We start from the raw sequence: 13,643 nt of genomic DNA, 5'->3' as shown, positions 1-13,643 counted from the left end.
GTCCTCCGGTCCTAAAACTGTTTAACACATTAAAGACAGCCGGAACCCTCCAGAGCTGCCGTAACCCTATCCTTTGAGCTTTGTCACAGCGAAGCTACACACATTGACGTGCAGAGTCAAGTTTTATTCAGCAATAATATTACAGCCACATCATGTAAGAGTCCCTGTTATGTGCTAAACCCCCTTTATGTTCTCATGTAAACAGCTGTATATGATTTTAGACCCGTTTTAACTCGGTTGGATACACATCACTGCATTTAGTCATGATAAAGCATTATATATACACATAACATTTAATTTAACTGAGAACAGCAAGAAACCTGCGAGTACATTCACTTCAAATAAACAATGACGGGCTGCCTGCTCTAACTATTGGTGGTTTATGAGCAGACCTTCATCAGTCCATTAAATCAATGAATGTGGAGCAACAACAAAAAGGCTTGCCAGTCAATTCAAGAAAATGCTCAAAAAGGAAAATGAATTGAAGAGAAAGCAGTCTAACTAATAAGTCAATGTCGTGATGAAATACAGAAGAGTGAATATTAAGCTTCCATGTAGAACAGGGGTGTCAAACTCAATTTCATCGCGGGCCACATTCGCATAAAGGTTGCACTCAAAGGGCCGGTTGTAACTATATAAATATATATATATAAAATAATGTATTATATTACATTATTGCCTCTGAATTGGATTATTATCAGATAGGATAATAACTTAGTAATTAACTACGTCTGAAAGCAGAAGTCCAGGGCAAATAATTGCAAGTCTCTTCAGTGCGCATGTCACAAAATGAGATGCATTGTGGGACATGTAGTTTATGGACATATTATTATACGTATTATAAACGTATTATATTATTTGCAAGCTCTTGCGGGCCACATAAAATGAAGTCGCGGGCCGGATTTGGCCCCCGGGCCTTGAGTTTGAGACCCCTGATGTAGAAGAAGAAAGAAGAAGAATGCAGAAGAAAGCAAGACTCAAAGGAACTTGTGCCACCCACGACTAGGCGTAGTAGAAATATTGTTTCAATGTCCAATGTTTCTTTTCAATAACAATAAACCTTCTCTCTGTGTGCTGATACAACAGCCACATATATCCTTTATATCTCTGACAAAAAAAAACATCCCTTCCATGAAGTGGTGCATCACAGCCTCAACACTCTTGGATTTTGTTGATCCTCTTGGTATTATTTTCAACATTTGTTTTTTCCTCTGCCAAGATCTCCTTACGTTACAAACCGTCTCATTTCATTCTTTACACGCAGACCTAACACTTCAGGTCAATTGGATCTCGTCCTATCAGCCGTGTTGTGTGCAAAGCTAGCAGAGAAACTTCAACTTGAGAGACTCAAGAGGCACTAAATTAGGATTAAAACAAAGCTTGCTGACACATACACTCCCTTGGTAATATTCCCATGGGAAAAAAGAGGTGGAATGATAAGGATACATAGTGCAAGCACTGGAATAAATAAAGGCATTCAAGTATCGTACTGTATCACAAGGGATACTTGAACAAGTTTATCAGTTTAAAGGCTATTTGTTAACAGCTTTTAACAGAGGCGCAGTGAAGTGTGTGTATGTGAATGTGCTGTTGTTATCAATCACTGACCTTGGACTTCCTCCTCCACAGCAGTACCAAACTAAAAGCCGCCAAAGCATATGCACAGACAAACCTTTTCTAAAATTCTCAATCACAGCCATACATCTACTTCTTTATTTAGCCATCTGTCACCCAGTTGGTACAGTATGGTTTACCTACTGTACAGTCAGATCTTTAATCCACACAAGATTCCTTGCATTAATAACACAACAATGGGTCAAGACTGGAACAGGACTACTGAAAAGGTGTAGGAGGGGTAGTAAGGAGGGAGACATTGGCATAGAGACCTAGAAACAGGCTCCACAGCAGGGGTCTCAAACTCAAGGCCCGGGGGCCAAATCCGGCCCGCGACTTCATTTTATGTGGCCCCGCAAGAGCTTGCAAATAATATAATACGTTTATCATACGGTTACATGCCACTTTACAGAAGCAGGTTGCCCATAAACTACATGTCCCACAATGCATCTCGGTTTGTGACATTGCACTGAAGAGACTTGCAATTATTTGCCCTGGACATCTGCTTTCAGACGTAGTTAATGACTAAGTTATTATCCTATCCGATAATAATCCAATGCAAAGGCAATAATGTAATATAAGACATTATTTTATATATACATAGTTACAACCGGCCCTTTGAGTGCAACCTTTTATGCGAATGTGGCCCGCGATGAAATTGAGTTTGACACCCCTGCTCCACAGGGATATTTGTGTGTGAAGAAAAGTAATAAACTTGTGCTGATTTCCAACTTTTCAGTACGACACCAAATACATCCCTGAACGTATATCAGTGCTCCTTTTTTTCTACTATAAATATGTATACACCCTCCTCCTTTGTAATAAAGCAGATTCAGATTTTGCAACAACCATCATCCACCTTTAAATAGTAACACATGCATGGACAATTCCAACTTAGTGGAAACAAGTTGTTGTTGACACATTGAAGACAGTTTCAGATTGTGAAATGACTCCAGGCAGTATGTTAGCTGTAGTCTGACTGCGATGGGTCTCCACTAATCGCAGTGGTTTTGGTGCCATTACTAGCCCAGGGCGCAGAGGGGATCCTCTACCCAGGCTGCAACAATAGGAATTCCATTACAAACAGGTTTCACAACACCAATGATATACTTCTACTTCCTGTTGTTAAGTCCTCTCTCAGTGATTCCATAGATTCCTCCCAGCAGGCTCTGTAGGTTTAGAAACACTTATGATGGGTTGGTTACACAACCTAGAAGAACAGTGGTTTTGGTGTAACCCCATCCGCGTTGATTGGCCTATAGAATATCATGCCAAATACTTTCTTTGTAGTGCCATGATACTTCGTGTCAGCCCTCTAGAAATGTATGATAAAAGACCTTCTCTACCTGACTCCATGCTGACGTGATGCTACAAAACCAGCTAGCTGTTTTGTTTGGCTACCAGAGTCTTAGCAGTGTTAGCATCAAAGCTAATAACAGATCTTCACTACATAGCCAATGCTTGTTTACCTGTGTCTCGGACTGCAACTCAGAGCTAAGCGAATGCACACAATCAGTCTTTGGTATTATTGTGCTTCTATAGAGAATTCAAGGCCTGTTTGAAGAGAGAATGAATAGCACACTCTCACTGTTACATGGAAGCAAATAGCCATAGGTCGTAGCAAATGCATAATGGTACCAACTTAGGACGAACAAATTATTTCTGAATCTGATGAAATAAAAGTCTTAAAATTGTTGCTAAAATAGAGTATTTTTTAAAGTAACCTAACTTGTCAATTGATGAAAAAGCTTATTATCTCTTTCATCCAGATTTGCAAGATATGTTTAAGTTAAGTTTACTGGAATAAATGTAACGTTAAATCACGTTATGATTATGTAATTGTTGAATATTTGCTTTCAATTATTTGCCCTAGACGTCTGCTTTCAGACGTAGTTATTTATGATGTTATTACCAGAACTGATAATAATCCAATGAAGAGCCAATAATATAATATAATACATTATTTAATATATATTATATATTTATATATGTATATTGATATAGTCTTAAAGTTACAACCGGCCCTTTGAGTGCAACCATAATTCTAATGTGGCCCGCGATGAAATTGAGTTTGACACCCCTGTTAGATTATTAGGTTTGTCAGCAGAAAAAGTGAAATGTGTTCTTTGATACCTGTTTAGTTTCAGTATGATTTAAGATCATTTTATCCATTGTAAATTGCATTTACAAATGTCTTGTGTTATTTTCCGTACTTTTTACTCACTCTGTATTTTTGTATTCTTTTGAAAAGATAATGTGTTTTTTTTAGCTAATTACAGCTCAATGCAACTTGAGATGGATATGCCTCGAAGGCAGACCCCACCCTCAGTCCAGCCCCCATCTAATTCCCTTTTCCAACAGTGGATCTTCAGGCAGTCCCATCCTTCATGGGGAAACAGTGGGAAGATCAGAGGCAGAGCTGCTGCCTTCAAAGCAGATCCCACGCTTCTTCCCATTGCTTTCTACCCCTCGAGGTAAAACAGTAAAACAATACTCTTTTTGGGCAAAAATGGCCATTTCTTTTATCTTTAACAAACTAAAAGTACCTACATGTTAACGCCCTGCAACTCTGCGGCAGTTAGAATCCCACTAACCATACATTATAAATGAAAGTTAAGAGCATTCAAACATTTTTTTAAAAAGGAAGGTTTTGGAAGATATTTGCACATTTGCAGTCAGTTACCCAATCAGAAGACAATACATCTCTTAAGTAAGTAACAGGGTTCATACACTTTTTCACCAATGACTTTTCCATGACTTCTCAATGTCCTTTACCTCATTTTCCATGACCAAAACAACATTGCCACTGAAAATGGTTTATTTGAACATGGAACAGGAAAATAAGGTCTGCATATGAAACATGTTGTGCCTATCTAAAACAAATCAAATAGTAGGCTTACTAGCTTCTACACGCTGAAGCAACTGTAGTCAGGGATGCAAACTCATCAGGTATGAAAAAGGTGACAAGGATCCGAGCCCCCCGACCCCATGGAATATCGGTTTAGGAATAACAGAGGATTTTAGCAGTCAGAACAACTAAAGCAGCAGGTAATAATAACAGAAACGCTAAAGAGTCACATCTAATAGAAATATATAAAAGCATTTATTTTAATTGTGTAGCAGTCGGTTTATAATTTTGGCAGCACTGTTGAGCATTTTGAAAATGTATTTTCATGCCTCTGTTCAAGGCTTAGTCTTTCTATCTTTATAGCCACTGGTGTAAAGTAACTAAGTTCATAAACTCAAGTACTATACTTGGGAACAATTTTGAGATACTTGTACTTTATTAAGTATTTCAATGTTTTGCTACTTTGTTCTTCTTCTCCTCTACAGTTCAGAGGTACATGGTGTACTTTTACTCCACTACATGTATTAATCCCTTTAGTTACTTCACGGATGTGGATGAATGATGTGAAATATAATCAAGTGTTGAATCAGACTTTAGTTCCACCTGGAGTAAATCCACAAGCTACCCTGCAGTCTACAAAGTCATTCAAACTAGCTGCACCTTTACCAGCTTTGATAACACTTTCATGATCTATCATTATAAAACATATCATATATATTATTCTGAAATGGACCAATCTGCACAACGACTACTTTTACTGTCGCTACTTTCACTATATTTTGATGATAATACTTTTCTACTTTTACTTGAGGAGCATTTTGAATGCAGGACTTTTACTGTAACAGAGTATTCCTACACTCTGGTACTTCTACTTTTAATCAAGTACAAGATCTGAGTATTTCTACTTTTACTCAAGTACAAGATCTGAGTACTTCTACTTTTACTCAAGTACAAGATCTGAGTACTTCTACTTTTATTAAGTACAAGATCTGAGTACTTCTACTAAAGTACAAGATATGAGTACTTCTACTTTTACTCTAGTACAATATCTATACTTATACCACCTCTGTTTATAGCCTATGAAAAAAAATATTAGAAAACGAAGGATAAAGCTAACGTTAGCAGATAGTGACAATGTATGCTAGATAGCTAGCTAGCATACATTGTCACACATTGAACGCACCGTAGATAATGTAGTAGCTGACCCTCATACCGGAGCAGCAGAGTTCAGCCGACAGGCAGGAAGACTCGAGCACTCAGCTCGCGCTTCATATATTAAAAAAATAACACCATGCGCGTCATGATGGCACATAACAGCTCGCAACCGCAGATTATTTCGGCGATTAGATAAAATGTAAATTATATTTGACGCAACTTTAGTTACATTTCCATGACTTTTCCAAAACTTTGGGAAAAATATTGTTTTCCATAACTTTTCCAGGGCCTGGAATTTGCATTTTGAATTTCCATGACTTTTCCAGGTTTTCAATGACCGTACGAACCCTGAAGTAATTTCCCTTTATAAAAGAAGTCAGCTAAATCAGCTGCATACTGAATGATACATATATCAAATAGGCACAGCTAAGAAAAGCAAGTCTTGTGTACTGAGGAATGAATTAAAAACAACCAAAACGCTAGTTAAAATTGTTAAACTACTTGTATCTTTAGCGACAGGCAGAGCTCTGTGAACTATGCTCCTATGATATAACTTAAAAACATACTTTAAAGTGGTATACTAATCTATAACTCATTTCAAATCAAAGCGGCAAATCAAAGCGGTTGTGGCATAACTAAGCATTGATGCAACATGGTTGCTGCAGAAATCCTGAGTGATTCCTCCTAACTTGACGTGGCAGTATTTTGGTAACTGTGCCAACAGACTGAGCATGAGAGTAAGAGGGCTTCCTGTAGTAAGCAGAAACAAGGCTGCAAAACATTCCCCGACTGGTCCGTCTCTCCCGGCTGAAATGAGAGCGCCCCCAGGCATTCTGGTTGAGGGGAAAGGATCAGAGCTAATGGCTGGCTAAATCCATCTATCATGGTCACGTCTCTCTGGGCCACTTGCTCTTTGTCTGGCCTCTACCCCTGCTAGTTTAAGCTTGACCCATAACTAAGCAAATGAAAACATGACAAATGTTAAAAGGTGTACAACCAGTACATTTTGCTGTTGTTAGCATCTATCAATGTGCTAGAGGGCTACGGAGGGGATTGGTTGGTTTAGAAGGCAGCTATTCTCAGCTGTGGGCCCTTTTCCTTTTCACCCTGCCCTGCAACAATAGGTGCAGTCAGGGAGAGGTCATAAAAAACAGAGTGAAAGCATCTCCACTCCTCCTCTCTCCCCTCTGCCCATTCTCTGGTCAGAGAAAAGACAGGCAGTAACTGTCTGTGTCACCAGGGGTAATTGTGGGAAGCCTGAGAAAAGTTGCCCTGCAACACCTAGTCAAGCTTTGGTAATGTTTCCTCTTAAATTCAACTTATTACAGACGTAGAACAAGACAACGGAGAAATAACAGGAGGAAGATGACCCAGTAATAAAAAACAGGGTTTCCCCAACAGGGAAATACCAATATAACACTTCAGTATATTAATACATAACGGTGCAGCAGTCGGGGAACAGGCTGAATGAAAATAAGCTAGCACTGCTATTAACCGATAGTAAGTGTCTGTCTATTCTCTTAATTTGGGCAAAATGTGTGTCGTATTATATTTGAATGTGCTTCATATATTAATGGAATCTGTATTAATTTTAGTGCATTGACAAAAAAAAAGTGTTCTGTGCTTTTACGACTTCTGCTATACAAATCTACAGAGTGATGGCTGAGTAAATAAAGGCCCTGGGAAGAGGGAGGGGAACACCGATGCAGCGTGATGAAGTCTAACAATAGCTAAGATTGATGGGAGAATGCTGCTGCACACGCTCCAAACTGAACGCCGTACGATTCAATAGCGCTTGGCACACATTCCTGACATACTATCGCTCGCAAAAAGATGTGTTTGAATCAAAGTTGTAAGATTGCAAAGAAGGAAGGCTCAATGGAAAGATGTAATGAATATGACTAGGATAACAAAACAAATTCCTTTAAAGGCTGTTTTCAGAATGTATATGTAATGTTTTGTGTCCATACATCTCTGCTGACATGCTATTGTATTTAGGGGACAAGTTATTTTACGAATTATCATAGCAATTCTAGTTTATTTCTCGAAGCTTGTAAAAATCGCAGTCTATGGTCAAAATAGCAAAAAGTTGAAAACATGGATCCACAACTTTGAGCATGCACTGTGACATCTGACATACATGTAGCCATTTTAGCAACATTTAAAAAACAAACTACATTACTAATACTTCTTTTAATGAATTCATATGATAATATACCCGTACAACAATATTAGTAAACAGTCATTTTTGGTTGACAATTGAGCTCTACGGCACACAGGAATTTGCTATATCAGGTTGCAGCGACAACAATACTTTTTAGCAGGATCAATTCCATGTTGGGTTTAACTTGTTTAGTACGTTTCATTCATACATTTTTTTTTAAGTTAGTGTGCAACCATTTCAAATTTAAAAATTGCATTGGCCAAAAAGTAGACCTGAAAAATAACAAGGAGCAAGAGGGGCATAAAGGAACAACAGGAGAAAGGTAAGTAAGGAGAAAAATAACGAAGTAAGAAGGAAACCCCCTCAGTTTGTGGCAATAAAAGAGTACCGCTGCTCTCTGGGAGATTAAATATGAACGGAACAAAACAAAACGAGGGCTTTGAGACCCTCCGAGTCCTAGCCATTCTTCTGGCCACAGTAGCCTAGCAACCGCTGCTTGACCAGTCCATTGTGCAAACGTATGTTAAGCTTTTATCCCTCATTAGCAACATTCCTCCCTGCAGGCTGGGATTTTACAGATTAGGTTGAAAAACACAAAAGAGATTGGACAAATCTTGCTGACTTCCAACATATTACTTTACAGGCTAATCACTGATCAAATAGCTGTATGTTTTTACTGTGTGGAGCATGTGTACACTGCAAGTTGATAAATGGCAGGCCGAGTGGTTGAGTGAAGGTGCAGAAGTGTAGATGTGTGTATGTACCTGTCTGTGGGCTGGTGAAGGAAAAACACAGAGAAACAACTTTATACCAAGATAGAAAAGACACACAGCCAAGCCAACAAACATGCTGCTCATTAAATATTGAAAAGTGACAGATTGCTGATAAAACAAGCGCTTGTATCATTTTTCTTTTTACCGCCTGCGTAGATAATTCTCAGTCCTTTTATCTTTTTAGACTGACGCACACACAATGCCAAGACAAACAGACAACAAGCCCTAACCAGCAGATGCAACAACTTCTCTAAGCTGCATTATTCTAGGTTTTTACTGGGAAAGCAACCCAGCACACCACGGGGTGCCATTTGTGTGTGTTTGTGTGTCGGAGAGTCTTTTGTGAACTCACTGCCCTGATTCAAAGCAAACACATACAGCTTCTTTCATTCTTTCTTTATTTATCTGAGAGCGTATATCGACTACAGAAACTCAGACTTCTGACCCTGGGACGAGCTACAACCTGCAACTAGGAACAATGTTGGTAGAATTGAGCTTTGTTGGTCTAATTCTGTGGTTAACAGTTTAGCAGTGGGGACGGGTGCAGTAAAGACAAGAATGAACTCATAAAAACGAATATGTATTCAACAAGCCTACAAACTTACGGTACATTGTTGAGTTCCCAAGTTTGACTTAAAACTGCACAGAAATGCAATAAGCTGAGCACAATGGTCTCCCCTAAGCTTTATTTTAAGGTTTCCCTCTTTACCTAAAGCTTATGCCGTCTCTATGTCACAGTGAAGTGGCAGGACAAACACGCTGACTTGTGTTCGCAGGCAGCACTGTGCCTGCTCGGGGGAGCTTGTTTGTGTATGTTCACCAAACATCCGATTAGCTTTAACAGTCTAAATGGTAATTAAACCCTTTCTCTCCATCTGCTGTAGACTGTAATTAACACAAATCTGCCATCTTAAATAAGACTATAGGGCTGGGCTCCTCTGCACTGTTCATTACATGGCATCAAATGTATTATTTTAAAGTAATACAAAATAATACAATTATGTCAAAGTTTCATTTCAGAGTTAATCAGTTTAAATCTCACTGTATTCCAAATATATTCCTAATTATTTATATTAGGGATTAGATCCATCAGAATTTACTTACTTTTTCTGTGAATATAACCAGACTGTAAAAAGTGCATTCACTAACCCTGCTGTTTATTAACCGAGAAGATAACCATGTGTTCAGGACATGTTGCAGCACATATAATCAGTGGGCATGTGTGTGTACGAAGTGGGCGATCAAAACAGGATCCTCTATTGAAGCAGTGGTAGGATTTTGTTTTCTTTTTCTAATCCAATCCAAATATCTTGATGGTGATTAAGGTTGGTGCACATTTCACTTGTTTTATCTCTACATTCACACATCGGCACTCAAAGCTAGAGATAAACAGAACGCAGGGTGGTTCCCCACATGGCCCCAGGTTGATAAGTCCCTGATCACAAAGGGAGAAATAGTCTTTGGAGTCATATTTCACACCTGAGTTGAAGTGGGTAGCCTGTGTCAGTGGGTATATGACTCAGACTCTTTTTTCTCATCGAGTCCTACCCATTCATTATTCAGTCCTGGGAAACTAAAGTGTGCAAGCGTGTTGCAACTGAACAGTCCATGAAGGAACAAGCACAGAACCGAGTTCTTACAACATGACTATTCAAAGGGAGACAAACCTCAAGAGTCTCAATCTAATTTATCATTCTCTAATTATAAACACTTTCATTAATTGTGAAACTATGCCTGGCATACACTCCTGGAGTGAAGGGTTTTCTCTATAATTAAACGTGGATAGCTTGTCTGCCTGACTTCTTTTTACCCTATGACCTCTGGTATTAGCTCTGGTTGGTCAAGCACATGGCCTGATAGTGTGGACTGAGTGTGTATGACTATGTGTTTGGTAAATCACTGACTTTATTTGAACAACATTTCAGCTTGGATTTGAGAGGGGGCTGGGAAGGTGTGTGTGTGTGTGTGTGTGTGTGTGTGTGTGTGTGTGTGTGTGTGTGTGTGTGTGTGTGTGTGTGTGTGTGTGTGTGTGTGTGTGTGTGTGTGTGTGTGTGTGTGTGTGTGTGTGTGTGTGTGTGTTTTAAAGGAGGAGAGGTTGAATGCAGGGAGGTGGGGGGGCATCCCAGCTGAGCAAACTCTTTATTTCACATCCTCTTGATGGTATCCCCCACCACTTTATACACCCACACAGACCTTTTACACCTCTTAAATCCATCCTGAGTAAAGGGCAGTGCTGCAACAGCAGAGTTGTGAAATATGTGAATTTCAGCAGAAATATGTTTTCTAATAACATATGAGCATGAGGTAAATATTTCCAAATGCCCCAAATCATTAGTATGATATTAAACAATCCTATCTGTGACAGGTTGACATGTAGAGTTTTTCTAAAAAATAATTGCTATAGCTACCTAACACTAAAGGAAACTCAAGCAAACTATTAATAGTTATAGTATGCCTAAAATAGGAAGGGATCCATGTACAACAGGTGGATTCCCCCAATGAGGGCTTTCTTCTATAAGTAAATAGGTTATTCATCATGATTGATGTCACAAACGATCAAGCACACTTTAATCTTGGCTTACTGTTGCAAGACTTCAGGTCACGGTGGATGATGGGTACCACGGCCTCCTCGTGTAGGTAGAGCATCCCGCGTGCAATCTGTACGGCCCAGTTAACCAGGATGTGTGGAGGGATGCGCCTTCCGGTCAACGCCCGGTTCAGTGTCCCGCCACGGGCATACTCCATGACCAGGCACAGGTTAGGCTCCTCCAAACACACTCCTTCCAGTTTAATAATGTTGGGGTGTTGCAGCATGGAGAAAAGTTTCCCTTCTTGTTTAACACCGCCCGCGGTGGCTGCTATGTCCTCATCAGGGTCTTGCCGAGCCGCTTTCACTGCGACCTCCTGATCTTTCCATGTGCCCCGGTAAACTTTGCCAAATCCACCCACGCCGATGATCTCCTCTAGTACCAGTTCACTGAAGGGGATATTGATGGGTGCGCTTGGGACTTCTCGTGTCCCCACAGACCCACTCGTAGTAGGTATACGGTAAATAGCCGGCTGGTAGGTGACATAGTTTGAGGGGAAAATCCCAACACGGTGGTTGATTTTACCCGTCCACCAGCCCTCGTCCCCGGAGATCGCTGCGTCTTTGGACAGCACCTCCACCACGTCCCCTCGCCTGAGGCTGAGCTCGTCCTCACCGCTTGCCTCGTAGTCATACGCGGCCGTCCATAGGGAGCGGGTCGGGCACAGCGGAGCAGAGTGAGCCCACGCCCGGGCTGTGGGGCAGTCTGTCCAGGCATGTTCCCCTGTCTCACCGCCGCCGGGCCGCCCTTCACCGTCTGGGAAAGCGGCCTGCGAGACATCCATTTCTCGGTGGCCGTAGCGGCACCATAGGGTGCAGAGCTTTTAGAGCAAAACTTTAAAACGGTCAAATGTAACTTTTTGAAATCCTCATGCTGTCACATCTATGAGACTAGCTGATGAGAACAGAGGGGCATTACCTGCAGAGAGGATCAAACCGTGTCCAAAGTCCTGTGGGATAGAGCGTCCACAACCCTTATCCACGTCGCCACTCCGGTAAAAAAGTATGAGGGTCAATAACTTGCTAGCCGAAATATGTTTCAGCTATTGTCAGCACTTAAAGGGTTGAACAGCAGTATAACGTTTGTAACTAACACCTCATGGCTTAAATCTCAAATAATCTATGCAATGAGAGATAAACTGGTCCACAGCATAGTCTCTGCTTTTTCTGAATGCTAACAAGCTAATGCTAGCTCAGTACCGATGGAGCTAACGTTACCGCAGGTGCCGCAAGAGGTGCACCTGCACCGTCCACTCAGACCGGCGAAAGCGAGGCTCCGAGAGGCAGGTTTCTCTCTCAAAGTCACCAGCAAATCTCATCTAGTCAACGAATCCCGAAATATAAAGTTATCTTGCTCGTTTGAGGACTTTTACCACGTTTTTGAGCTGCTTTTGCTGGCGGGTTAGCTTAGCATAGGTCAGTCCACTGACTAGTTAGGCAGTTGAAAAAAGTTTTAAGATCGGTTATTCCAACGTTCGTCTGTTTGTCCTTCGGCGACTTGAAGAAAGACCAACGGTTGAACACCTAGAAAGAACCAAAAACATCCTGGACTTCAATGCAAGAATGTGGTAATACAAACTTGATTAGGAAAATCCATCAACTTTTATCAAAACAACCCCCCCACCGCAGTTGTCACCAGACGAAGTCGGACCCAGCATTGCTGTGCGGAGGATCAGGAGGACGCTGATGTTGCTGCTCACACTGCTGCCTGTGGGCCCTCTGATTGGTGGATTACAGGACACGTGACCGCAGCAGCAGTAGGGGGGAGGAGGGAGGAGCTACTATAGGAATGTGTGAGGAGAGCGCGCCTTCATGGAAATTATGGGAATATCGGACTTTATAAAATGACAAACATATACACACACATACACCACACACACGAAGGCACACACCAGCCATGTGAAAAAAGAAAACAATTTTAAAGTGAAAATATTACTACTACCCCAACTACTAGAGCTATGTTGGCCTTCTATTGAGGTAGCCATACACAAAGAATTTCACTCTGTTGTCAAGTGGCTCTCAGTATAACCCCCTCACACACTGTGACAAGAACAGTGCAGACCTACAGGAAGATGGACATGCTGCTAGACAAAGACGAAACAATCCTAATAAATAGATAAAGCATCAAACATAAAAATATACTAGGCCTATATGCTGTACTACTGCTGATAATAATAATAATAATAATAATAATAATAATAATAATAATAATAATAATGCAATATAAAACCACTTTTATTCACTCCACCATTTGTTGTGCTTTACCTTGTATTATAGATGCTATCTGTTTTGTAGGCTTTCTTGTACTTTATGTGTATTTGTTCAATTGGACTCGATCAGACAAAGACATGTATCTGTATTTCCTTTATAGCCTAATATCGTGGTTTCATAATGAATTCGGCTGTATATGCATGTCATACACAACCTTAACCACAAAAATAGGCTACATAGAAAAACAGTACACAGTCTAGCTATTATGCACAGTCTATATGACAGAAAATG

General features: G+C 40.5%; 1 protein-coding gene across 1 annotated transcript in view; it reads right to left on the bottom strand.

Moving 5' to 3' along the window:
* The window catches only part of map3k21 (mitogen-activated protein kinase kinase kinase 21), a 30,732-nt gene extending 17,904 nt beyond the window's left edge, over positions 1–12,828 (bottom strand). The window contains exon 1 of the mRNA XM_034100032.2: positions 11,137–12,828. Coding sequence (XP_033955923.1) covers positions 11,137–11,926 — 790 coding nt within the window. The 5' untranslated portion in view covers positions 11,927–12,828. The remainder of the gene's footprint in view (positions 1–11,136) is intronic.
* Between the last annotated feature and the right edge of the window lie 815 nt (positions 12,829–13,643).

The sequence above is a fragment of the Pseudochaenichthys georgianus genome, chromosome 15, assembly GCF_902827115.2.
Source record: "Pseudochaenichthys georgianus chromosome 15, fPseGeo1.2, whole genome shotgun sequence".
Classification (NCBI taxonomy): Eukaryota; Metazoa; Chordata; class Actinopteri; order Perciformes; family Channichthyidae; genus Pseudochaenichthys; species Pseudochaenichthys georgianus.
The sequence above is the reverse complement of the archived record's forward strand: the minus strand, read 5'-3'. Positions and strand labels throughout refer to the sequence as shown.